The sequence below is a fragment of the Loxodonta africana genome, chromosome 3 (assembly GCF_030014295.1).
Source record: "Loxodonta africana isolate mLoxAfr1 chromosome 3, mLoxAfr1.hap2, whole genome shotgun sequence".
Lineage (NCBI taxonomy): Eukaryota > Metazoa > Chordata > Mammalia > Proboscidea > Elephantidae > Loxodonta > Loxodonta africana.
The window spans coordinates 2329314-2352472 of NC_087344.1; the positions used below are offsets into that span (position 1 = coordinate 2329314).

Below are 23159 nucleotides of genomic sequence, written 5' to 3' on the forward strand. Positions count from 1 at the left end.
TCTCTGTCCTATAGGGTTGCTATAGTCAGAATTGACTCGAAGGCTGTGGGTTTGGTTGGTTTGGGTCTTTTGTTCTGTGAGATGAGGGTAAGCTTTGCTCTAGACCCTCCTCCTCTCCACTTGCAAGCCTCTTCAATAAAGCTTCGCTCATGTGGAAAACTACGTGCCTTACCTGCTCATTCTTGACCAGTGAGAGGCAAGAACCTTATTCTGGTAACAATGACACAATTAACCAATAGGTGACAATACTTGCAGAGTTGGGGCAGTGTTCTCCAGGAGGCTGTATATTCTCTAAACCAGCATCCAGCATATGGTGGTGTTTCTCCCATAGCTAGGTACGTGGGCCCAAGAATCAAGGGCGTGGACCACATACTACTACCCCTCGTGACCCACTCACAAAATTTTTGATTCCTGTTCCTGAGACCATATGCTCTGCAAGACTAGTGGTCTTAGTTCCAAAGGGAGGAATGCTCCCACCTGGAGATACTGATTCCACTGAACTGGAAGTAAAGAATGCCACCTGGCCACTTTGGGCTCCTTACGCCTCTGGAACAACAGGCAAAGAAAGGAGTTTTCCCATATTGGCTGGTGTGATTGATTCTGATTACCAAGAGGAAATGGGGTATTACTTAACGGAGGTAAGGAAGAGCGTGTCTGGAATGCAGAAGATCCCTTAGGGCATCTCACAGTACTACCATGCCCAGTGATTAAAGTCAATGGAAAACTACAGCAACCCAATTCTGACATGACTACTAATGGCCCAGACCCTTCAGGAGTGAAGGCTTGAGTCACCCCATCAGGCAAAGAACCTCAACCAGCTGAAGTGCTTGCTGAGGGCAAATGGAATATGGAATGGGTGGTGGAAAGAGGTAGTTCTAAATACCAGTTACAACCATGTGACCAGTTGCAGAATCAAGGACTGTAATTTTTATGAGTATTTCTGCCTTGTGTGCATCAAATAGTTATGTTTTCTTAACCTATAAAATATAAAATGTAAACAGGGGTAGTGTGTATTCAGGTGTATTGTGTTAGCTGTATCACGTTAGGTGCAAGTAGGACTTTATGGTTGTCTTTATTCAGAGATTATGTATGGTTTAAGGAGATGGGGCCAAGTTGACAAGGGGTGGAGTTTGATTGTTAAGGTTATGTGTTAACTTGGCTGGGCCTTGATTTTCAGTGGTTTGGCAGTTATGGTGTAGTTTGGCAGTCAGGTGATGATGTGATCACCTCCATAATGAAATTTGATAAAATGTGATCACCTCTCTGCTAGGATCTGCTGTGAGTAGCCAGTCAGTTGAAAGTGAGTTTCCTTGGGGTTGTGGCTTGCATCCAATATAGGTGGACTTTTTGGAAAGGCTCATGGGCTTTCATTCACTCGGGATCCTGCAGCTGACTCCCGTTCATCTGACCTATAGTTTTTGGGACTTGAGCTAGCAGCTTAACTGCCATCTTGTCTACCAATCTTGGGATTTGTCAATGTTCGAGGCCTGTGAGCCACAGCCCTGCTTTCTGACCTGCTGATTTTGGGTTCGCCAGCCCCTGTGGCTACTTTAATTAGGAAAAACCTCTACCTGACCCACAGACTTGGGATGTTCCAGCCTCTACAACTGCATGAGCCATTTCCTTGATATACATCTTTCTCTCTCTATATATACACCATGGAATGCCAAAAGAACAAAGAAGTTTGTCTTGGAAGAAGTACAGCCAGAATGCTCCTTAGAAACGAGGATGACGAGACTTCGTGTCTTGTAACTTGGACATGTTATCAGGAGGGTCTAGTCTCTGATAAGGACATCATGCTTCATAAAGCGGAGGGTCAGTGAAAAAAAAAGGAAGACCCTCAACGAGACGGATTGCCACGGTGGTTGCAACAATGGGCTCAAGCATGACAACGATCATGAGGATGGTGCAACACTGGGCAGTTTTCATTCTGTTGTACATAAGGTCACTATGAGTCGGAACTGACTTGATGGCACCTGACAATGACATATATATATATACTTATACATTCTACTGGTTTTGCTTCTCTAGATATCTCAGCCTAAGACACTTCCCCAGGGGATGACTTAGACGCAGCTGGGTTAATCTCATCTGATGGGTGTGGAGGGGCCACTGGTTTTACTGGGGAGGGTGGCGTAGCAGACAGAGTTGGGAGTAATCTCTTCAGATGGGTGTGAGAGGGCTGGTTCTCTTGACAAAATTGATTCAATGGAATTTAGAGGCTCGGTGTTCCAGATTCTTGAATATCTGCCCATATATCTCCACCCCAAGTTTCAGGATCCCATTTCTTCCTAATCAATGCTGTCACTTTAATTTCAGACACCATTCAATGTTAGGAGTTTAATTTGCATTGTAATTCAGTCACTCTTACAGTGAGACTCTGGGTTTTGTTTTCAGCAATATGAGCTCTGTTACTGCAAGAAATAAGGCATTCTTTCAAGGCACAAATAGAAACTTTGAAGTCATTTATGGGGTGATTGAGCTTTGACTCTGAAGCCCTGAGCTCATCTCTTTCTTTCACCACTTTGTCTATTGAAAGTAGGACCAAATAACCAGATTTCTTATACTTCTCATTGTGACAAAATTGTAGAACGGTATCAAACATGCGCTTACTCAGAGCCTCACCTCTCACGATACCTGATCTATTGGTGGTGATATTTTTTGTATTTCTTTTGCCACCTCCTGCCATGGATTAGCTGTGCCCTCTTTACTACCAGAAGCAGAGTCATCAACATCTTTAAGAGTAAACAGACTTGAGAAGCAATTTAGAAAATTCACCCTTACAATTTTGTTTCTCTAAAACCACTATTGGTATCAAATGTCCTAGGCTGTGCTCTCTACAGAAGCAAAATCAGTGAGGCATATATATACATATGCATATACATATACACATATACAGAGAGAGAGATTTATATCAAGGAAATGGCTTATACGGTTGTAGTGGCTGGAAAGTCCCAAGCCCCTGGGTCAGGCTGGAGGCTTCTTCCGACTCACATAAATGCAGGGGCTGATGAACTCAAGATCAGCAGATCAGACAGCTGACGAATCCTAAGATCAGCAGGTAAGCTGCTAGCTTAAGTCCCAAAAACTGGAGGTGAGATGAACCGGAGCCAGCTGCAGGATCCAGAGCAAGCAAAATCCCTCGAGCTATGCTAGAAAGTCCACCTGTGCTGGATGCAGGCCATACCCCCAGAGAAAATCCCTTTCAACTGATTGGCTGCTCATAACTGATTTCATCATGGAGGTGACTACATTATATTAGATCGCTTTATGGAAGTAATTACATCATTACGTAGCTGCTAAACTGCATCGTAGCTGCAAACCACTGAGAATCATGGCCCAGCCAAGTCAACACACAACCTTAACCATCAGAAACACCAAACCCTATGACATCCTGTGACTTCAGCTCTCTACTTTAAAATATTTGCTTGGTCTTTCTCTCAACTCATTGGAAAGACAAATCACATTGTCTGTAAAAGACCCAAATTATATGCCTCTGTGCCTTTTTTTTTTAGAGTAATTTGTCCAACAACCTAGTGTCCTCAAATAAAAAGTTTTAGCAAAACTCAAAAGTTCTCTGAATTACCCTCACAATGGTTTTCAGAAAGTAAATTGTTCCACCTTTTCCATTAGATGTCACCAAAAATCCAAAACCTTTTGACTCAGCCCTGATAATAATAATAGATATTATTGATTGAGGAGTAATTCTTCGTCAGGTGTTGTGTTAAGCATTTTAAATGTATCATCTCACTTTATTATCCCAATAAGCCAAAATTAATAAAGAATCTTTTGATTGCAGTTAGTAAAAATACAGATCAAGATATTTTATGTTAAAAAAATGGCTCATTTGCTTAGAAGTCTTTGGGAAAGCTGGCTATAGACATGGCTGTATCCACGGGCTCAATAATATCATCAGGACAATGTCTTTTTCTTTGCTCTACTTCCCTTTAAGTTGCTTTATCCATAGACTATCGTCATGTTATTATGAGGTGAATGCCATCAATTCCATGCTTACATGATATCAAGGTAACAACCCTAGCGCAGTTCCCCCAACAACCTCGGCAAAAGTCCTAGAATGAATTCTGGTTTGCCTTATGCAGATCACATGTAAACTGCTGAGCCAATCACTGTGCCCATGGTACAATGAATACGGAAGATCAAAAAAGAATTGAGGAGTTTGAATTATGGGGTTGGCAAAGAATATTTAATATACCATGGACTGCTATAAGAACTTAGTTATCTAGTGCTGCTATAACAGAAATACAACAAGTGCATGGCTTTAACAAAGAGAAATTCATTTTCTCACAGTCTAGTAAGTTAGAAGTCCAAGTTCAGGGCATCAGCTCCAGGGAAGGCTTTCTCTCTCCGTCAGCTCTGGAGGAAGGTCCTTCTCATCAATCTTTTCCTGGACTAGGAGCTTCTCCTCAGCAACCCCAGGTACAAAGGATGCATTCTGCTCCCGGTGCTGCTTTTTTGGTGGTATGAGCCCCCCTGCTCACTTCTCTTTCCTTTTATCATTTGTAAGATAAAAGATAATGTAGGTTACACCCCAGGGAAACTACCTTTACATTGGATCAGGGATGCGACCTAAGCAAGAGGACGCGACCTAAGCAAGAGTGTTACATCCCACCCTAATCTTCTTTAATATAACCCAATTTTGCCTCAATAACCACAGGCAAAGATTAGAGTTTACAACAAATAGGAAAATTACATTAATCATGAAATGGAAGACAACCACACAATACTGGGAATCATGGCCTAAGCAAGTTGACACATATTTTTGGGGGACACAATTCAATCCATAAGGAGAACAAACAAATCTGTCTTGGAAGAAGTACAGACAGAATGTTCCTTAGAAAGAGAGATGGAGAGACTTCATCCCACATACTTTGGACATGTTATCAGGAGGGACCAAACAACCCTGGAGAAGGACATCATGCTTGGTAAAGTAGAGGGTCAGCAAAAATGGGAAAGATCCTCAATGGGATGGATTGACACAGTGGCTGCAACGATGGGCCCATACATAACAACGATTGTCAGGATGGTGTAGGACCAGGTAGTGTTTCATTCTGTTGTACATGGGGTCGCTGTGAGTTGGAAGCAACTCAATGGTATCTAACAACAACAACAACAACAACAACAACAGGGTTCTCTTAGTACCATGCATGGGTCACCCACCTATCCTTACAGCTGGGAAGTGAGGTCCACCTTATTAGAACCATTTGAACCACACTAAAGGAAGGGCAGCTCCCCAAAGGAAAATCACAGTATCATTACAAAAAGGAGGAGGAAGGGATGGAAGAAAAGCAGAGCACGAGTAGATAATCTCACACAACCTATGGAGGAGGTACTCCTATATCTCCAATTTCATATAAGAGGAAACTGAGGCTGAGGGAGGTGAAGTGACTTGACCAAAAACAAACAAAAACTCCAGGCTGGTACATGGCAGAGCTAGGATTCAGACTCTAAAATTTGAACTTTGAGACAGCGCACTATTCAGCCTTCTTGACAATAATAACCTTGGGTAATGGTGTGTTATGGCATTTGAACCCTCTTAACAGTCAACTTACCTTGATGCCTTTTATCATAGGAAGTTAGCAGGATGATGAATATGTAATATGTCCCCTTTTCTGTAATCTTGTTCAAAATTATAAAAACAAAACCCTTTGGCAAACCAAACCCAAGAAGAGATAAATTCCATATTGGATCAATGGTCCATATTGCCCAGCAGCATCTTCAGCAACACACTGGGGATGTGATTTGCCCCTGAGTATACTATTAACACGAAACAAAATTTCCCAAGCACTTGAAAATCCCTTAATCATATTTCCTTTATTCATGAACATTTTGACCTCATCATAATTCTCTTTGTTTTCTCAACTATGTTTTCACCAACCTCCTCCCATCTTCACAAGGATATTGTTATGGATTGAATTGTGTCACCAAAAAACGTGTTTCATAAATCCTAACCTCCATGACTGTGGTTATAATCCCATTTAGGAATGAGTTTTCTGTTGCGATAATGATGCAGGATTAGTGTAGTCTGTGTCTCTGGCCAGCAAAAATAGAAGAAGAAATATGCCAAGCCACATGAAGATTGTCCAGGAGCAGAAGCTCAAAAGAGACAAGGACCTTCCACCAGAGTTGACAGAGATAGCCTTTCCCTGGAGCCAGCACCCTGCATTCAGACTTCTAGCCTCCTAAACTGTGAGAAAATAAATTTGTTTCTAAAAGCCATCCACTTGTTGTATTTGTTACAGCAGTACTAGATAACTAAGACAGATATGGAAGTCAGCGAGCATATTGTAGATCTGAACAACACTGTTATGGAGTGAATTGTGTCCCCCAAATACATGTTTTGTAAAGCCTAACCTGTGGTTAACCACTGCCGTCTAGTTGAATCCGACTCATAGTGACCACATAGGGTTTTCAAGGCTGTAAATCTTTACAGAAGCAGACTGCCACATCTTTCTGCCGTGGAGCCCATAGTGGTTTCGAACAGCTGACTTTTTGTTAGTAGTCCATTGCTTTACCCACTGCAACACTGTTGGTGAAGAATATTGAATATACAGTGGACTGCCAAAAGAATAAACAAATCTGTCTTGGAAGAAGTAAAGCCAAAATGCTCCTTAGAAGCAAGGATGGCAAGACTGCGTCTCACCAACTTTGGACATGTTGTCTGGAGGGACAAGTCCCTGGAGAAGGACATAATGCTTGATAAAGTAGAGGGTCAGCAAAAAAGAGGAAGATCCTCAAGGAAATGGACTGACACAGTGGCTCCAACAATGGGATCAAGCATAACAACGATTGTGAAGATGGCGCAGGACCATGCAGTGTTTCGTTCTGTTGTACCTGATACGGGAACAGACTCGACAGCACCTAACAACAACAACAACATGCCTGTGGTTATAATCCCATTTGGGAATGGCTTGTCTTTGTTATGTTAATGAGGCAGGAATAGTGCAGGGTGTACCTTGAGTCAATCTCTTTTGAGATATAAAAGAGATTAAACAAGCAAGGGAGAGGAGCAGAGATGGGGGAAGATACATGACAGTTCACATAATGATCACCCAGCATCAGAAACTCAGAAGAGACAAGGAACTTCCCCCATAGCCTACAGAGAGAGAAATGCTTCCCCTAGAGCCAGAGCCCTGAACTGGGACTTCTAGCCTCCTAAACTGTGGGAAAATAAATTTCTGTTTGTTAAACCCACCCACTTGTGGTATGTCTGATATAGCAACACTAGATGACTAAGACAAACACCATCAACCACCTTGACCTAATTGACGTTTATTAAACACTCCACCCAACAACAGCATCAGACACATTATTTCCAAGTGCTCACTGAATATTCAGTAAGATAGACTGTATGCTGGGTTATAATACAAATTTTAACAACAGAATAAAATGAATGAATACAGGAATAAGAAAAATTGCGGTATATTCATCCATTGGAATAAAACACAGCAACAAAAAAGATAATAAATTACTGCTCTGTGCAACAACATAGCTAAAATTTCACAGACATTATGTTGACTAGAAGAAGTCAGACACAACGTACTTCATACAGTATTATTCAGATTATTTGAAGTTCAAAACGGGGAAATCTTACCTATGGAATAAGTCAGAGGACTGGTTGCTCCTAGGGTGAATGCCAACTGGGAGGAGGGCAGGAGGGGATCTGAAAATTTTCCTAACTTGATCTCGGAGGTTATATGAGTGTATATCCAGATGTAAACATTCATCGCGTTGTACACTTAAGATTAGTACACACTATGTGCCATTTTACTAGAATAAAAAAATTTTTTTTTTTTACATACGTATCAGAGGAGCCCTGGTGGTGCAGTGGTTCAGAGCTTGGCTGCTAACCAAAAGGTCGGCAGGTGGAATCCGCTAGCCACTCCTTGGAATCCCTGTAGGGCAGTTCTACTCTGTCCTATAGGGTCGCTTTGAGTCGGAATTGACTAGATGGCAACACGTTTTGTTTTGTTTTTCTTAACATAGTATGGAAAAAAGGAAAAACTGTTTACAGTTGTCATTTTCGAAGGTCCTTCGCCTTCTCCCTACTGGCCCTGAGAACCACTGGTACCTTCCAGCCTCTCACCCTGGAAAACTCCTCTCTCCAGGGTCCTGAGCGCCTGGAGGGGTCAGGCTGGGTCTGCACAGACTCCGCCTGCTCTGAGGGAACGATACCTGGTATCTCTAAGAGATGACAAACCGTGAACCAGAAGCCGCACTAGAGGCTCCACAGCTCCAAAGACGGGGAAATGCTTATGAGGAGCAAGAAATGATTTATCTAAAGAACGTGGTAAAGTTTTTTCAAATAGCCAAATATGCAAATACCAACTTTCTCTGCTTCCGAAAGGTATCTTCGACTGTTGAAATCCGCGTTTCTGCTGCATTTAAGAAAACCTAGACTTTTTTCTCGAGAGGAAATAAGGACAGCCGCGGTCAGATCCCATATAAGAGGGGGAACCACTGAGCCCCACGGTCACTAGTCAGAGCCCTCCAGGTTCGCGCACGGAGCCCCTTCCCTGAGGCACCAAGCGTCCCGCGGCCGGAAGCGGAACAGTGTGTCCACGAATGGGCAGCCGCGGTCCGTCGCCCCCCGCTCCGGCTAGAAGTCAGTGCGGTTCTGTTTCCGGTCCGCCGGCTCCCCTAGCGGGCGACCCGCGGGTCCCCGTCCCGGCTCTGAGGGCGCGGCTCCCGCTCCCCTCGCCACCCCGGTCTCTCCGTCTCCGCCGCTTCCTGCGCGACCCCGGGCCCGCGGGCGCCGCTGCTTTCCGGAGGCCGAGGCGGTGGGGACCCGCGTCTCTCGCCGCCTTCCCAGGTGAGAGCGTGGGCATCGTCGCCGCGCGCAGGTGAGCTTCTCGGAGCAGCGGCGGCGGCGTCCCCGGGGGGCTGTGAGGAGCGGGGCTCGTCGGCCTGAGTCTAGATGCTCCGCTCCCCGCGCTCCGCGGGCTTCTCTGTTCTCGTCGTGACCGTGCGGCCTCCGCCGGGCTCCTCGGCCTCCTGGGCCGGCGCCCAGACACGCGCGGCCGCAGACGGACGGACAGACAGACACACAGAGGGACAGACAGACACAGACACGCCCACAGACAGACACACAGAGAGACACAGACAGACACGCGCGGCCGCAGACAGACAGACGGACAGACAGACGCAGACGGACAGACAGACACAGACACGCCCACAGACAGACACGCGCGGCCGCAGACGGACAGACAGACGCAGACGGACAGACAGACACAGACACGCCCACAGACAGACACGCGCGGCAGCAGACGGACAGAGACACCCAGAGAGACACAGACGGACAGACACAGACAAACACAGACAGAGACACAGACAGACGGACACACAGAGACAGACACGCCCCCAGATAGATAGACACACAGACACAGACAGACAGACAGACAGACAGACGGGCAGACAGAGACACGGCCACAGACGGACAGACACACACACACACATGCCCACAGAGACACAGAGAGACACAGACGGACAGACACACAGACACAGACACACACAAGCCCACAGACAGACACAGACATGCCCACAGGCAGACAGACACTCCCACAGACAGACACAGAGAGGCACAGACACGCACGGCCGCTGACGGACAGACAGACACGCCCGGCCACAGACAGACAGACACACGGACAGACACGCGCGGCCGCAGACGGACAGACAGACACAGACGGACAGGCACACGCATGCCCACAGACAGACAGACACAGACACGCCCACAGACACACAGACACGCACAGCCACAGACGGACAGACACACGCCCACAGACAGACACACAGAGACACAGACAGACATGCACGGCCGCAGACGGACAGAGACACAGACACACACACGCCCACAGACAGACATACAGAGAGACAGACACACACACAGGCCCACAGACAGACATACAGAGAGACACAGACACACACACAGGCCCACAGACAGACACACAGACACGCCCACAGACAGATACATAGACATGCGGCCGCAGGCAGACAGACAGACAGACACAGGCACACACATGCCCACAGACAGACACATAGACATGCCCACAGACAGACAGATACACAGAGACAGACAGACACAGACATGCCCACAGACACGTGCAGCCGCAGACGGACAAACACACAGACACAGACACGCCCACAGACAGACAGACGGACAGACACGCCCACAGACAGACAGACACTCAGACACGGACAGATGTACAGACACTGCAGTCATGTCGAGCTCCTCATCAGGCCTCCATCACCCTTGTCCTGTATGTGTATTGACCATTTATTGAGCTTTTCCAGAAGCGCTGGGCATTGTGCTAAGTTCTTTATACACTGCACCTCATTTTATTCTCAAAACAACACTGTGAGGTAGGGAGTATTTGCAGCATTTTACTAAAGTAATAATCTGGGTTGATTTAAAGAGCTTGCCCATGGAGAAATATCTAGTAAGTGGCAGGTCTGTTCTTACACCAAGGGGCATATCCCTGACCACAATTTCCCTGCCTAACATGGCTCCTCTTTGTTTTCTGTGCTTCCTCAGGCAGGACTTCTGTGGAGTATTGCTGGTCATACAAAAATGAAGACTGTGGTGAGGAGTATATCCCCCTCCTTTAGTGGTTATAAGTATGTAAGACATAAAGAGTAGAGAAGCGTGAGTTGGAATTAGTACACACATTTAGCACTATATCCCAATTTCAGGAGGCAGATATTTAGTAAGCGGTATGTTCCAAGGAATTTCTCTGGCTGTAAAGCAGAAATTTTCATCATGACTGTGTGAGCTACAATCCTAATTGGTCTGATGTAAAAAGTGATGTTGCTGAGCAAGTTTAATGCAGGCGATGTGGGGTTTATAGAGATCGCACAGCCAGTCTGTGACCTGTGCTGGACTGGATGCTGGTGATTAATCCCTAATTTTTGCTCCCAAAGAACCACACTTCTTAAAAGGTTGAAGGCTTCTTGGAACAAAAATTATGCATATGCCCAATGTCAGAACAGTGAGTATTGGTGAGACTAATTAAAATACTTCAGCAGATCCTAGAGGGTCAGCCGTAGTACAGTGTTGCAAAAATCACCTCATCTTTTGTAATAATTATTTTACAAAGAAAGTGTCAAGTAGGGAGTCCCTGGGTGGTGGAAAAAGTTAAGATCACTAGCTGGAAAGTTGGTGGTTTGAACCCACCCAGACGTGCCTTGGAAATCAGTCCTGGTGATCTGCTTCTGGAAGTCCACAGCACTGAAAACCCCATGGAGCATATTTAAGTGTCCTGTTTGAGAAATCATTGGGAAGTCCAGTGCAATAAGCATAAACTCTTTTTTTTTTTTTTTTTTTTTACTACTTAGAATTATATTTCATGTGATTTTTTTTGTTATGGAAGTAGTCCTGATTTTTGTTTTTTTTTTTTTTTCTTCATATTAATAAAAGGTGATCCAGAGTCAGTTACGTTAAAAGGTCCATGCTTTACACACTGCAGTTCTCAAACGTCATTTTATTTCTCTAGGTTAGTACAAAAGGAGCCCTGGTGGTGTGGTGGTTAAGCTCTCAGCTGCTAACAGGAAGGTCAGCTGTTCCAACCCACCAGACCTCTATGGAGAAAGATGTGGCAGTCTGCTTCTGTAGATGTTTCAGCTTCGGAAACCCAGTGGGACAATTCTACCCTACCTCACGGGGTCACTGTGAGTCAGAATTGACCCTGTGGCAGTGGGATTGGTATTAGACGTTCGTGCAGCCTAAGATTGGCATTAAATCTTTGAAGCACCCACTTTGCTCCTTGTATTCCCATAGTATCTAAATTTCCCTGCTTTTGCTGACATACTCAGACCAAGAAACTAAATTTTTTTTTCCTTTCTTATTGTGTTTTAGATGCAGGTTTACAGAACAAACTAGCTTCTTATTAAAACAGTTAGTACATGTATTGGTTTGTGATCCCGGTTGCCAACCCCACAACATGTCAACATTCTCGCATTCTCAACCTTGGGGTTCCCTATTACCAGCTTTCCTGTCCCCTCCTGCCTTCTATTCCTTGCCCCTGGGCTGGTGTGCCCATTTAGTCTCGTTTTGTTTTATGGGCCTTTCTAATCTTTGGCTGAAGGGTGAACCTCAGGAGTGACTTTATTACTGAGCTAAAAGGGTGTTTGGGGGCCATACTCTCAGGGTTTCTCCAGTCTCTGCAGACCAGCAAGCTTGGTCTTTTTTTTTTTGTGAGTTAGAATTCTGTTCTACATTTTTCTCCGGCTCTGTTCAGGACCCTCTATTGTGATCCCTGCCGGAGCAGCTGGTGGCGGTAGCCGGGCACCACCTAGTTGTGCTGGGCTCAGTCTGGTGGAGGCCGTGGTAGTGTCCATTAGTCCTTTGCACTGATCTTTCTCTTGTGTCTTCGGTTTTCTGCATTCTCTTTTGCTCCAGACGGGGTGAGACCAGTGGAGTATCTTACATAGCCACTCACAGACTTTTAAGATCCCAGATGCTACTCACCAAAGTAAACTATAGAACGTTTTCTTCATAACTGTGTTATGCCAGTTGAGCTAGATGTTCCCCGAGACTTGTTTTCTTTTAATGATGTCATTTCATGCTTTTTTTTGTATGTGTGTGGTAAAACGTATATAACAAAACCTTTCCGTACTTCAACCACTTTTACGTGTACAATTCTGTAACATTAATTACTTTCACCACGTTGTACAGCCATCACCACTGTCAGTTTCTGGCTCTTCCATCACCTTCAGCCGACACCGGGTGCCTCTTAACCATGAACTCCCCTCCCTCCACCCCTGGTAACCATTTGGTCTCTGTACACTTGCCTGTTCTGTGTATTTCATTCAAGAGGAATTGTACAGAAAACCCTGGTGGCATAGTGGTTAAGTGTTACGGCTGCTAACCAAAAGGTCGGCAGTTCGAATCCTCCAGGTGTTCCTTGGAAACCCTATGGGGCAGTTCTACTCTGTCCTGTAGGGTCGCTGTGAGTCGGAATCGATTCTACGGCACTGGGTTTGGGATTGCACAATACTTGTCCTTTTTGTCTGATTTGTTTCACTTAGCATAGTGTTTTCAAGGTTCACCCATGTGGTCGCCTTTATGAGAACTTCCTTTCTCTTTATGACTGGGTGGTATTCCGTTTGCTTTGTCCGTGGTGGACATTTGGGTTTTTCACTTTTGGGCTATTGTGAATAGTGCTGCAGTGAGCATTGGTGTAAAAACACCTGCCTGCTTCTCTGCTCTCAAGCCTTTTGGGTGTTGTTGTCAGGAGCTGTCAGGGTGATTTCAGACTCCCAGTGGTCCCATGTGACAGAGTAGAACGGTGCCATCGGGTTTTCTCGGTTGTAGTCTTTATGGAATCACTAGGGCTTTCTCCCACAGAGCCACTGGGTGAGTTTGAACCACCGACCTTGTGCTTAGCAGCCGAGTACTTAACCATCCACGCCATCAGCACTCATAGAGATGGAAATTTCTGGGCCACAGGGTAATTGTATATTTAAGTTTTTGAGGAACCGCTAAACTTTTCCACAGAGACTTCGTCATTTTACAGTCCTAACAGCCACTGCTCCACGTTCTCCGCATCCCTCGTTGTTTTCTGTTTTTCCGATAGTAGCCCTCCTAGTAGGGATGAGGTGGTTTTGACTTGCGTTCCATCTTTTCACGTGTTTATCGACCACTTCTGTATCATCTTTGGTGAAATGTCTGTTTAAGGTTTTGCCCTATTTTTGAAATGGTTTGCTTGTATGTTATTGAATGGTAGTTCTTTATATACTCTGGATACCAGACTCTTATGAGATATTTCATTCCCAAATACAGTAAAATATGTGAAAGCCAGAACCCGTGTAAGGTGGAAACCTGTCAGAGAAGGAAAACTCATATATTTTCCACTAAAACAAGTGTTAGGAAAGTGGTAAGGCTGCACCCTGTCAAAGGTGAAAACTTGCGAGACCAGGAAGAACAAGGCAGTCCCAAGCGAGTTTCGGCTTTTACAGATTTCGCTGTATTTTCTCCCATTCTGTAGGTTGTCTCTTCACTTTGTTGGTGGTGTCCTTTGATGCGTAAGGTTTTTAATTTATCTGTTTTGTCTTTTATTGCGTGTGCTTTAGGTATTGTATCTTGGAATCCATTGTTGAAAACTAGCATGTGGAGAAAATAAATATTCTTATTTTTAAAAATAATAAAAATATTGCACATGTCAAAAGTTCAAAAGTGCATAGAATAAAAATGGTCACTAAACACCGCTTGTAATGTCAACATTGGTAGAAGAATGTGGTGTCTTTTATTTTTCCCTTCCCTAGAGGTTGGTATTCTAAAAGTACTCCCTTTTTGGACTGAAGTTCTCCTTGGAGACGTGACTGGTAATGTAGTCCCTTCACCTGAAATTCAAACCTTCATTCAAAACTACTGAATTTTCCTAGTTTAGGTACTAAGAATTCCCCTCAGATAACTTACATTTCCTAAAGTCCTAATCCATGCCAGAGCTGTGCTCTTCCTTTCGTTTAGCTTGAAGCTTCAGAAGTGAGAATGGAGCCTGTTTCAGAGGCCACATTTGGATTCTTCGTGGCCCGGAGGAGACAACCTACAGGTTGAGATGTGGGCTCTTGGGTACCAGCGGACTCAGGCACCAAACCCTTCCATAGTCCACCTGGGCCAGTCAGGACTGTGTGGCTCTGAAACCTAACGTGTCCAAGACGGAGCTTTTACAGTCTCACCTGACATATCTACTTCTCACCTGGTTTTCCCAACCGGTAAGCAGCATCAGCATCCACTCACTAAGCTAGGGGAATAGTCCAAGCTGCTCAGCGAGAGAGCTACCTTGTGAGAGCAGCCTCTAAACTTTCTTCTACTTTTGCTTCTCTCACAAGAAGGTGTAATCTCCTCCCAGGAGCAAGAGGCATATTTACACAATGTAAACCAAGTAAGCTTCAGTCATATATAGAATAAAATCCACCTGTTTTACACTGGTAAACAGTATCCTAAGTGTTCAGACTTGTGTACAGCTCTCCGACTTAAATTTATGGCACTCTAATTTTAGATGAGCTCTTGACACAATTTTAAAAACCTTTTTCATAGATGTCAGGATTTTTCCTGCCTTTCAGTCTTTGCACCAGGTATTTCTTCTGATGGGAGGAAAACTTTTTAACCCTGGGAATTTGATAATTCTTGTAATTTAGGTTTCATTTCAGATGTCACCTCCTCAGAGAGTGCCCCTCTCTCCCCTCAGTTATTCCCTCTCAATTCTGTGTTTAAATACCATTGCAGTCTTCAGAATGAAGTAAATCCAATTTAGGTTGACATTAACTTCAGCCATGTAAATACAGGCAAGTTGAGCTGAATGTTACCCTGCTTGGGCCAGTTCTGTTTCCGTATGCAACAGGACACGTTAGGTTTCAGAGCCACACAGTCCTGACTGGCCCAGGTGGACTATGGAAGGGTTTGGTGCCTGAGTCCACTGGTACCCAAGAGCCCACATCTCAACCTGTAGGTTGTCTCCTCCGGGCCACGAAGAATCCGACTGTGGCCTCTGAAACAGGCTCCATTCCCATTTCTGAAGCTTCAAGCTAAAAGAAAGGAAGAGCACAGCTCTGGCATGGATTAGGACTTTAGGAAATGTAAGTTATCTGAGGGGAATTCTTAATAACTAAGAATTCACAGGAAAGCTGTACATTGTGGTGTTGGCAGCTTTCACACCCACCCTGCTGTGTTGGCCGCTTAGGGTTCTGGTGAGTCCGCTAGAGCTGTGATGTCAACTAGCCAGATGTTGCTATTTCAATTAAAATTAATTAAAACTTACAAAGTTCAGTTTCTCAGTTGCACTAGTCATATGTTCAGTGCTAAACAGCCCCACATGGGTCCAGTGGTCTACCATATGGGACTGTGCAGAGACAGAACGTGTCCATCTTCACAGAAAGTTCCCTTGGATAGTGCTGCTCAAAAGTATGTACAACAGGCGATGATCTATGTGTGTCCTTGGTCATCAGTATCCTAGGCCAGAAGGAACAGGAAAACAAAATACCTAGTGTCTAGCCATAGATTTATAGTCCACCATGGGAGACAGTTTTAAATAAATAATGAAAAATCAGGCACATCTGATACCTGTAGGAAAAAAAGGACCAATCAAGTTGACAACAATGGGTTTGGTTTTTTTTTTTTTTTTACGTTAGATTGTTTCAGAAGGAAAATGATTTTAGCGAAGACTCAGAAAATTAGTTTTTGTCAGCTCCATGCATGGTTGTGTAGGGCTGATAATGTGCGGATTGGGTAGGAGTGGAAAGAGTATTTCAGTTGGGAAAAATGAATGTGTAAATCCCTGAGGCAGCAGAGAACCCAGTATCAGCCATTCCTTGATGAAAGAGATGATCAAAGCAGAGAGAACAAATTGGGGGTGAGGGTGGCTGTATAATCCAGATTGGAGGAGGCAGTGGCCACAGGTCGTTTAGACCCATGCTGACTGCTCTGGGCTTCTTGAAGGCCAGTGGACAGCCAGTGATGGGCATTAAGCAGTCCTAGAACCATGGTGACCACTCCGGGGACTTTGAAGGCCAGTGAACAGCCAGTGATGGGCATTAAGCAGTCCTAGAACCATGGTGACCACTCCAGGGACTTTGAAAGCCAGTGAACAGCCAGTGATGGGCATTAGGCAGTCCTAGAACCATGCTGACCACTCTGGGGACTTTGAAGGCCAGTGGACAGCCAGTGACAGGCATTAAGCATTTCTTGTGCTGGAAACCCTGGTGGCGTAGTGGTTAAGTGCTACGGCTGCTAACCAAAGGGTTGGCAGTTTGAACCCACCAGGGCTCCTTGGAAACTCTATGGAGCAGTTCTGCTCTGTCCTATAGGGTCACTATGGGTCGGAATCAACTCAGTGGCACTGGGTTTGTTTTTTTTGGTTTTGTGCTGCAGAAAGATTTTGAAATTGACAAGCATGATTGAAGGACGTCAGGCAGGAGCTTGTTATGAACAATTTAAGGAAGACTGTGAGGAGGCCTAGACGTGGAGATTGATAGTACAGTGATATAATGTAGATGTAGATGGTCCAAGGGCATCCGTTTGTAGACTGCTTATTCCTTGAGTTACAGGTTATAGATCGGTGAATGTTTCTCATGCTTGAATGTCATCGTGAATAACCAAGTGATCTTGTTAAAATGCGGATTTTGATTAAGCAGTTCTGGGGTGGGGCTTGAGATTCTACACACTGAACAAGATCCTATCTTATGCTGGAGATATTAAGTATAGAATAAGGATGTCAATTAAATTTAGAGAGTGCTAATGGAGAAAATTGGCTGTTTTGATTGAGACACTCATATGGTCTCCTATGCCGGGAGTGAAAAATTGAAGAGGAATAGTGGCACATGCATCGTCAAAGAGAACATTTGAAGATCTATCCTGAAACACAGTGCTGTCAGTGATAAGATAATATCCCTACGCCTAAATGGCAGACCCAAGGTGAAAGAAATGAAGAAAAAATCCCAGCCTCGAGTTGCAATATTGAAGAATTCTACAGGGAATATATTAGATGACACAGGAAGCATCAAAAGAAGATGGAAGGAATACACAGAGTCACTGTACCAAAAGAATTGATTGACGTTCAGCCATTTCAGGAGTTAGCACATGATCAAGAACTGATGGTACTGAAGAAAGAGGTCCAAGCTTTACTGACAATGTTGGCAAAAAAACAGGTCTCCAGGAATTGACAGAATGCCAATTGAAATGTTTCAACAAACAGATGCAGCCCTGGAGGTGTTCACTCGTCTATACCAAGAAATTTGGAAGACAGCTACCTGGCCAACCGACTAGAAGAGATCCATATTTGTACCCATTCCAAAGAAAGGTGGTAAACAATGTGGATTATTGAACAATATCATTAATATCACACGCACGTTAAATTTTGCTGAAGATCATTCAAAAGCTGTGTAGCAGTGCATCATCAGAGAACTGCCAGAAATTCAAGCCTGATTCAGAAGAAGACATGGAATAAGGGATGTAATTGCTGATGTCAGATGGATCCTGGCTGAAAGCAGAGGATCCCAGAAAGATGTTTACCTGTGTTTTATTGACTATATAAAGGCATTCAACTGTGTGGATCATTACAAATTACGGGTAACATTGAAAAGAATGAGAATTCCAGAACACTTAGTTGTACTCATGAGGAACCTGTACATAGATCAAGAGGCAGTCGTTCAGACAGAACAAGGGGATACCGCATGGTTTAAAGTCAAGAAAGGTCTGTATGCTGAGTAAATGATAGGAGAAGCTGGATTATATGAAGAAGGAGGAGGCATCAGGATCAGTGGAACACACATTAATAATCTGCGGTATGCAGATGACACAACCTTACTTGCTGAAAGTGAAGAGGACTCGAAGCACTTACTGATGAAGATCAAAGACTACAGTCTTCAATATGGATTACATCTCAACATAAAGAAAACAAAAATCCTCCCAACTGGACCAGTAGGCAGCATCATGATAAACGGAGAAAAGATTGATGTTGTCAAGGATGTCATTTTACTTGGATCCACAATCAACAGCCATGGAAGCAGCAGTCAGGGAATCAAAAGACACATTGCATTGGGTAAATCTGCTGCAAAGGACCTCTTTAAAGTGTTTAAAAAAAAAAAAGATGTCACTTGAAGGATGAAGGTGCGCCTGACCCAAGCCATGGTGTTTTCAGTCGCCTCATATGCGTGTCAAAGCTAGAAAATGAACAAGAAAGACCAAAGAAGAATTGATGCCTTTGAATTAGGGTGTTGGTGAAGAATATTGAATATACCACGGACTGCCAGAAGAATAAACAAATCTTGGAAGAAGTACCGCTGTAATGCTTATTAGAAGCAAGGATGGCAAGACTTCCTCTCACATACTTTTATCGTGTTATTGGAAAGGACCAGTCCCTGGAGAAGTACATCATGTTGGTAAAGTAGAGGGTCATCAAAAAGGAGGAAGACCCTCAATGAGATGGGTTGACACAGTGGCTGCAGCAGTAGGATTAAGCATAACAACTATTGTGAGGATGGCACAGGACCAGGTGGTGTTTCGTTCTGTTATACATAGGGTCACCATAAGTCAGAACTGACTCGACAACACCTAACAACAAGGAATGCCAGTTAATATGACTATTATTCAAATTTACACACCAACAGGTAATGCAAAAGATGAGGAAATTAAAGTTTTTACCAACTTCTGCAGTTTAAAATTGATCAAACATGTAATCAAGATTCATTGATTATTACTGATGATTGGAATGTGGAAGTTGGAAAGGAAGAAGGTTTAGTAGTTGGAAAATAGGGCCTTGGTGATAGAAACAATGCCAGAGACCACATGATAGAATTTTTCAAGACCAACGACTTCTTCCTTGCAAGTACCTTTTTTTCAACAAAATAAATGGTGACTATACACTTGGACTTCACTAGATATAAAACATAGGAATCAACTCTGCTACATCTGTGGAAAGAGGTGATGGGAAAGCTCAATATCATCTGTCAGAACAAGGCCAGGGGCCCACTGCAGAACAGACCATCAGTTGCTCATATGCAAGTTCCAGCTGAAGCTGTAGAAAATTAAAACAAGTCCATAAGAACCAGAATATGAACTTGAGTATATCCCACCTGAATTTAGGGGTCATCTCAAGAGTAGATTTTAATGCATTGAACCCTCATGACTGAAGACTGGACAAGTTGTGGAATGACAGCAAGGACATCATACACAAAGAAAACAAAAGGTCATTAAAAAGATAAGAACGAAAAGACCAAAGTGGATGTCAGGAAAGACTCTGAAACTTGCTCTTGAACATAGAGTAGCTAAAGTGAATGGAAGAAGTGATGAAGGAATAGAACTGAGAGAAGATTTCAAATGGCTGCTCAAGAAGACAAAAAAAGTATTATAGTGACATATGCAAAGACCTGGAGTTAGAAAACCACGAGGGAAGAATACACTCGGCATTTCTCAAGCTGAAAGAACTGAAGAAAAAATCCAAGCCTCAAACTGCAATATTGAAGGATTCTGTGAGGAAAATATTGAATGACACAGGAAGCATCAAAAGAAAATGGAAGGAATACACAGAGTGACTGTACCCAAAAGAACGGGTTGATGACCAGCAATTTCAGGAGGCAGCATAAGATCAAGAACCAGTGGTACCGAAGGCATTGGCAAAAACCACCGCCCCAGGAATTGGCCGAATATCAGCTGAGATGTTTAAACAAACACATGCAGTGCTAGCAGTGTTCACTCGTCTGTGTCGGGAGAACCTGGAAGACTGCATCCTGACCAGCTGACTGCAAGAGATACATATTTGTGCAGATTCCAAAAAAAGGTTAACTGACAGGTTGCAGAAATTACAGGACAATATCATTCATATCACACCCACATAAAATTTTGCTGAAGATCATTCAAAAGCAGTTTCAGCAGTACATCGACAGGGAACTGCCAGAATTTCAAGCCGGATTCAGAAGAGGATGTGGGACGAGGGCAATCATTGCTGTTATCATATGGATCTTGGTTGAAAGCAGAGAATAACAGAAAAATGTTTACATGTGTTTTATTGACTATGCAAAGGCATTCAACTGTGTGGATCATAACAAATTTTGGATAACATTGCAAAGAATGGGAATTCTAGAACACTTAATTGTGCTCATAAGGAACATGTACATAGGCCTAGAGGCAGTTGTTCGAACAGAACAAGTGGATGCTGTGTGATTTAAAGCCAGGAAGGGTGTGCGTCAGGGTTGTATCCTTTCATCATGCTTATTCAGTGTGTATGCTGAGCAAATCCAAGAAGCGGGACTATATGAAGAAGAACGCTGCATCAGGATTGGAGGAAGACTTGTTAACAACCTGTGATATGCAGATGACTCAACCTTGCTTGCTGAAAGAGAAGAGAACTCGCAGCACTTACTAATGGAGATCAAAGACCACAACTTTCAGTATGGATTACACCTCAGCATAAAAAAAAAAAATTTTTTTTTTTCCAACATAAAGAAAACAAAAATCCTCACAACTGGACCAATGAGCAACATCATGATAAATGGAGAGAAGATTGAAGTTGTTGAGGATTTCATTTTACTTGGATCAACATGCTGGGAAGCAGCAGTTGAGAAATCCAGTGACGTATTGCATTGGGCCAATTTACTGCAAAAGACATTTTTAAAATGTTAAAAAGCAAAGATGTCACTTTGGGGACTAAGGTACACCTGACACAAGCCGTGGTATTTTCAGTCACCTCATGTGCATGCGAAAACTGGACAATGAGCAAGGAAGACTAAAGTAGAATTGACGGCTTGGAATTACGGTGTTGGTGAAAAATATTGAGTATGCTGTGGACTGCCAGAAGAACTGACAAGACTGTCTTGAAAGGTGTACAGCCATAGTGCTCCTTGGAAGCGAGGATGGCGAGGCTTCGTCTCACGTATTTTCAACATGTTATCAAGCGGAACTAGTCCCTGGAGAAGGACATCATGCTTGGTAAGGTAGAGGGTCGGCAAAAAAGAGAAAGACCCTCCACAAGATGGATTGACACGGTGGCTCCAACAGGGGTCCTCAAACAGCAGGACCGGCAGTGTTTTGGTCTGTTGTATCTATGGTCGCTATGTGTTGGAACTGATGACAGCACCTGGCGACAACAAGAAGCAGTTCAACCTGTGGATTTGTGTGTTTCTCCTCGTAGCTCTGTCAGTTTCTGCTTCGTGTGTTTTGAAACTCCGTTATTGGGAACATAGTTATTTAGGATTGTTATATCCTTTGAGAATGGACCAGTTTGTCGTTTCTGAAGTATTGCTCTTTATTCCTGATAATATTCTTTGCCCTGAAATTTACTTTGTCAGATATATCCACTCCTTACTTGAATGTCATATTTCTCATACTTGAATGTCAATGTGGATAACCCAGGTATCTTGTTAAAATGAGGGTTTTGATTCAGCCATCCTGGGGTGGGGCTTGAGATTCTACGTGCTGAACAAGCTCCTAGTTATAGCGGAAATAATAGGTCTAGAAATAAGGATTTGAATTAAAATAGAGAGTACAATTAGAGAAAATTGTACAAGGAAGTGTAATGCTTACAAGGGAGACGATGATGTAAAAATCATGCTAGAGTGAGAACATCTACATGAGACCAAGAAATGAAAGAATAGGAGTCAGCCTGAAGGGGAAGCAGGGTGGAAAGAAGTGGGGACAGAGGCAGTAGATGGATGGCATCTTAGAGAAAACCTAGTGATTTTCTAGTTTATTCGTTGATCAATTTATTTTAAGGTTCAGGGACAAATTGTTCAGGAATCCTCCCACATTTCTCAAAAGCTTACGTACTAGTGGTATCACGTACTGGTGGTATCACATACCGGTGATACCACGATTTGAGAATGGAGGGAGGAAAAAAAAAAAATCAGGAGGAAGAAGGAAATGCTAATTGCAAAAACAACAGGAAAACTACTGATCTCGTGTTAAAATGCTAGAAATGAAATGGAAAAGTTTTTAAAAAGCAGAATAAAAACTGGTGCTGTTGACCCTGTGGTCATGCCCCCCCAGACCTGTTGGCCCAGGACAGGAACCATTCCCGAAGCCAACTCTTCAGACATGGATTGGACTGGACAATGGGTTGGAGAGGGATGCTGGTGAGGAGTGAGCTTCTTGGATCAGGTGGACACTTGGGACTATGTTGGCATCTCCTGCCTGGAGGGGAGATGAGAGGGTGGAGGGGGCTAGAAGCTGGCGAAAAGGACACGAAAAGAGAGTGGAGGGAGAGAGCGGGCTGTCTCATCAGGGGGAGAGTAAATGAGTAATTGAGAGTGTGTAGCAAGCAGAAAAAAATTTTTTTTTTTTTCCAGCAAGGTGCATATGGGTTTTTGTGTGAGAGACCAACTTGATTTGTAAACTTTCACTTAAAGCACAATAAAAATTATTAAAAAAAAAAAACAAAACTGGTGCTGTCGAGTCAATTCCAACCCATAGTGAATAAAGGGTTCTAACTGCACATAATTAAACTAGGATGAACCATTATGCATTATGAGTTCATTACCAAACTTGAAAAATATATTCTTCCTGAAAATTTGCCCGTGTTAATATCAAATAACAGAGTGTGTGTGTTAATCTATAAGGCACAGGGTTACATAGGTGAACCCACAACATCAACATTGGACCCCTGACTCCCTGGAAGAAATCAGGTTCACGTTTTGCAGCCTGACCAGGCCTGGCT

The 23159-nt window shown here is 43.7% G+C and overlaps 1 protein-coding gene across 8 annotated transcripts in view; it reads left to right on the forward strand.

Annotated features, from left to right (window-relative positions):
* LOC100661394 (zinc finger protein 883-like) overlaps window positions 1-23159 on the forward strand; it is a 139806-nt gene that overhangs the window by 89257 nt on the left and 27390 nt on the right. Inside the window, exons 1-2 of one of the 8 annotated variants that reach the window (XM_064280169.1) lie at window positions 8513-8861; window positions 10550-10597. The exons of 4 other annotated variants lie outside the window; for them this stretch is intronic. In XM_064280169.1, coding sequence (XP_064136239.1) covers window positions 8584-8861; window positions 10550-10589 — 318 coding nt within the window. In that variant the 5' untranslated portion in view covers window positions 8513-8583 and the 3' untranslated portion in view covers window positions 10590-10597. Of the gene's footprint in view, window positions 1-8512; window positions 8862-10549; window positions 10598-23159 lie in introns of those variants that run through there. 3 more of the 8 variants (XM_010601447.3, XM_010601448.3, XM_010601450.3) reach the window with 3 other exon arrangements.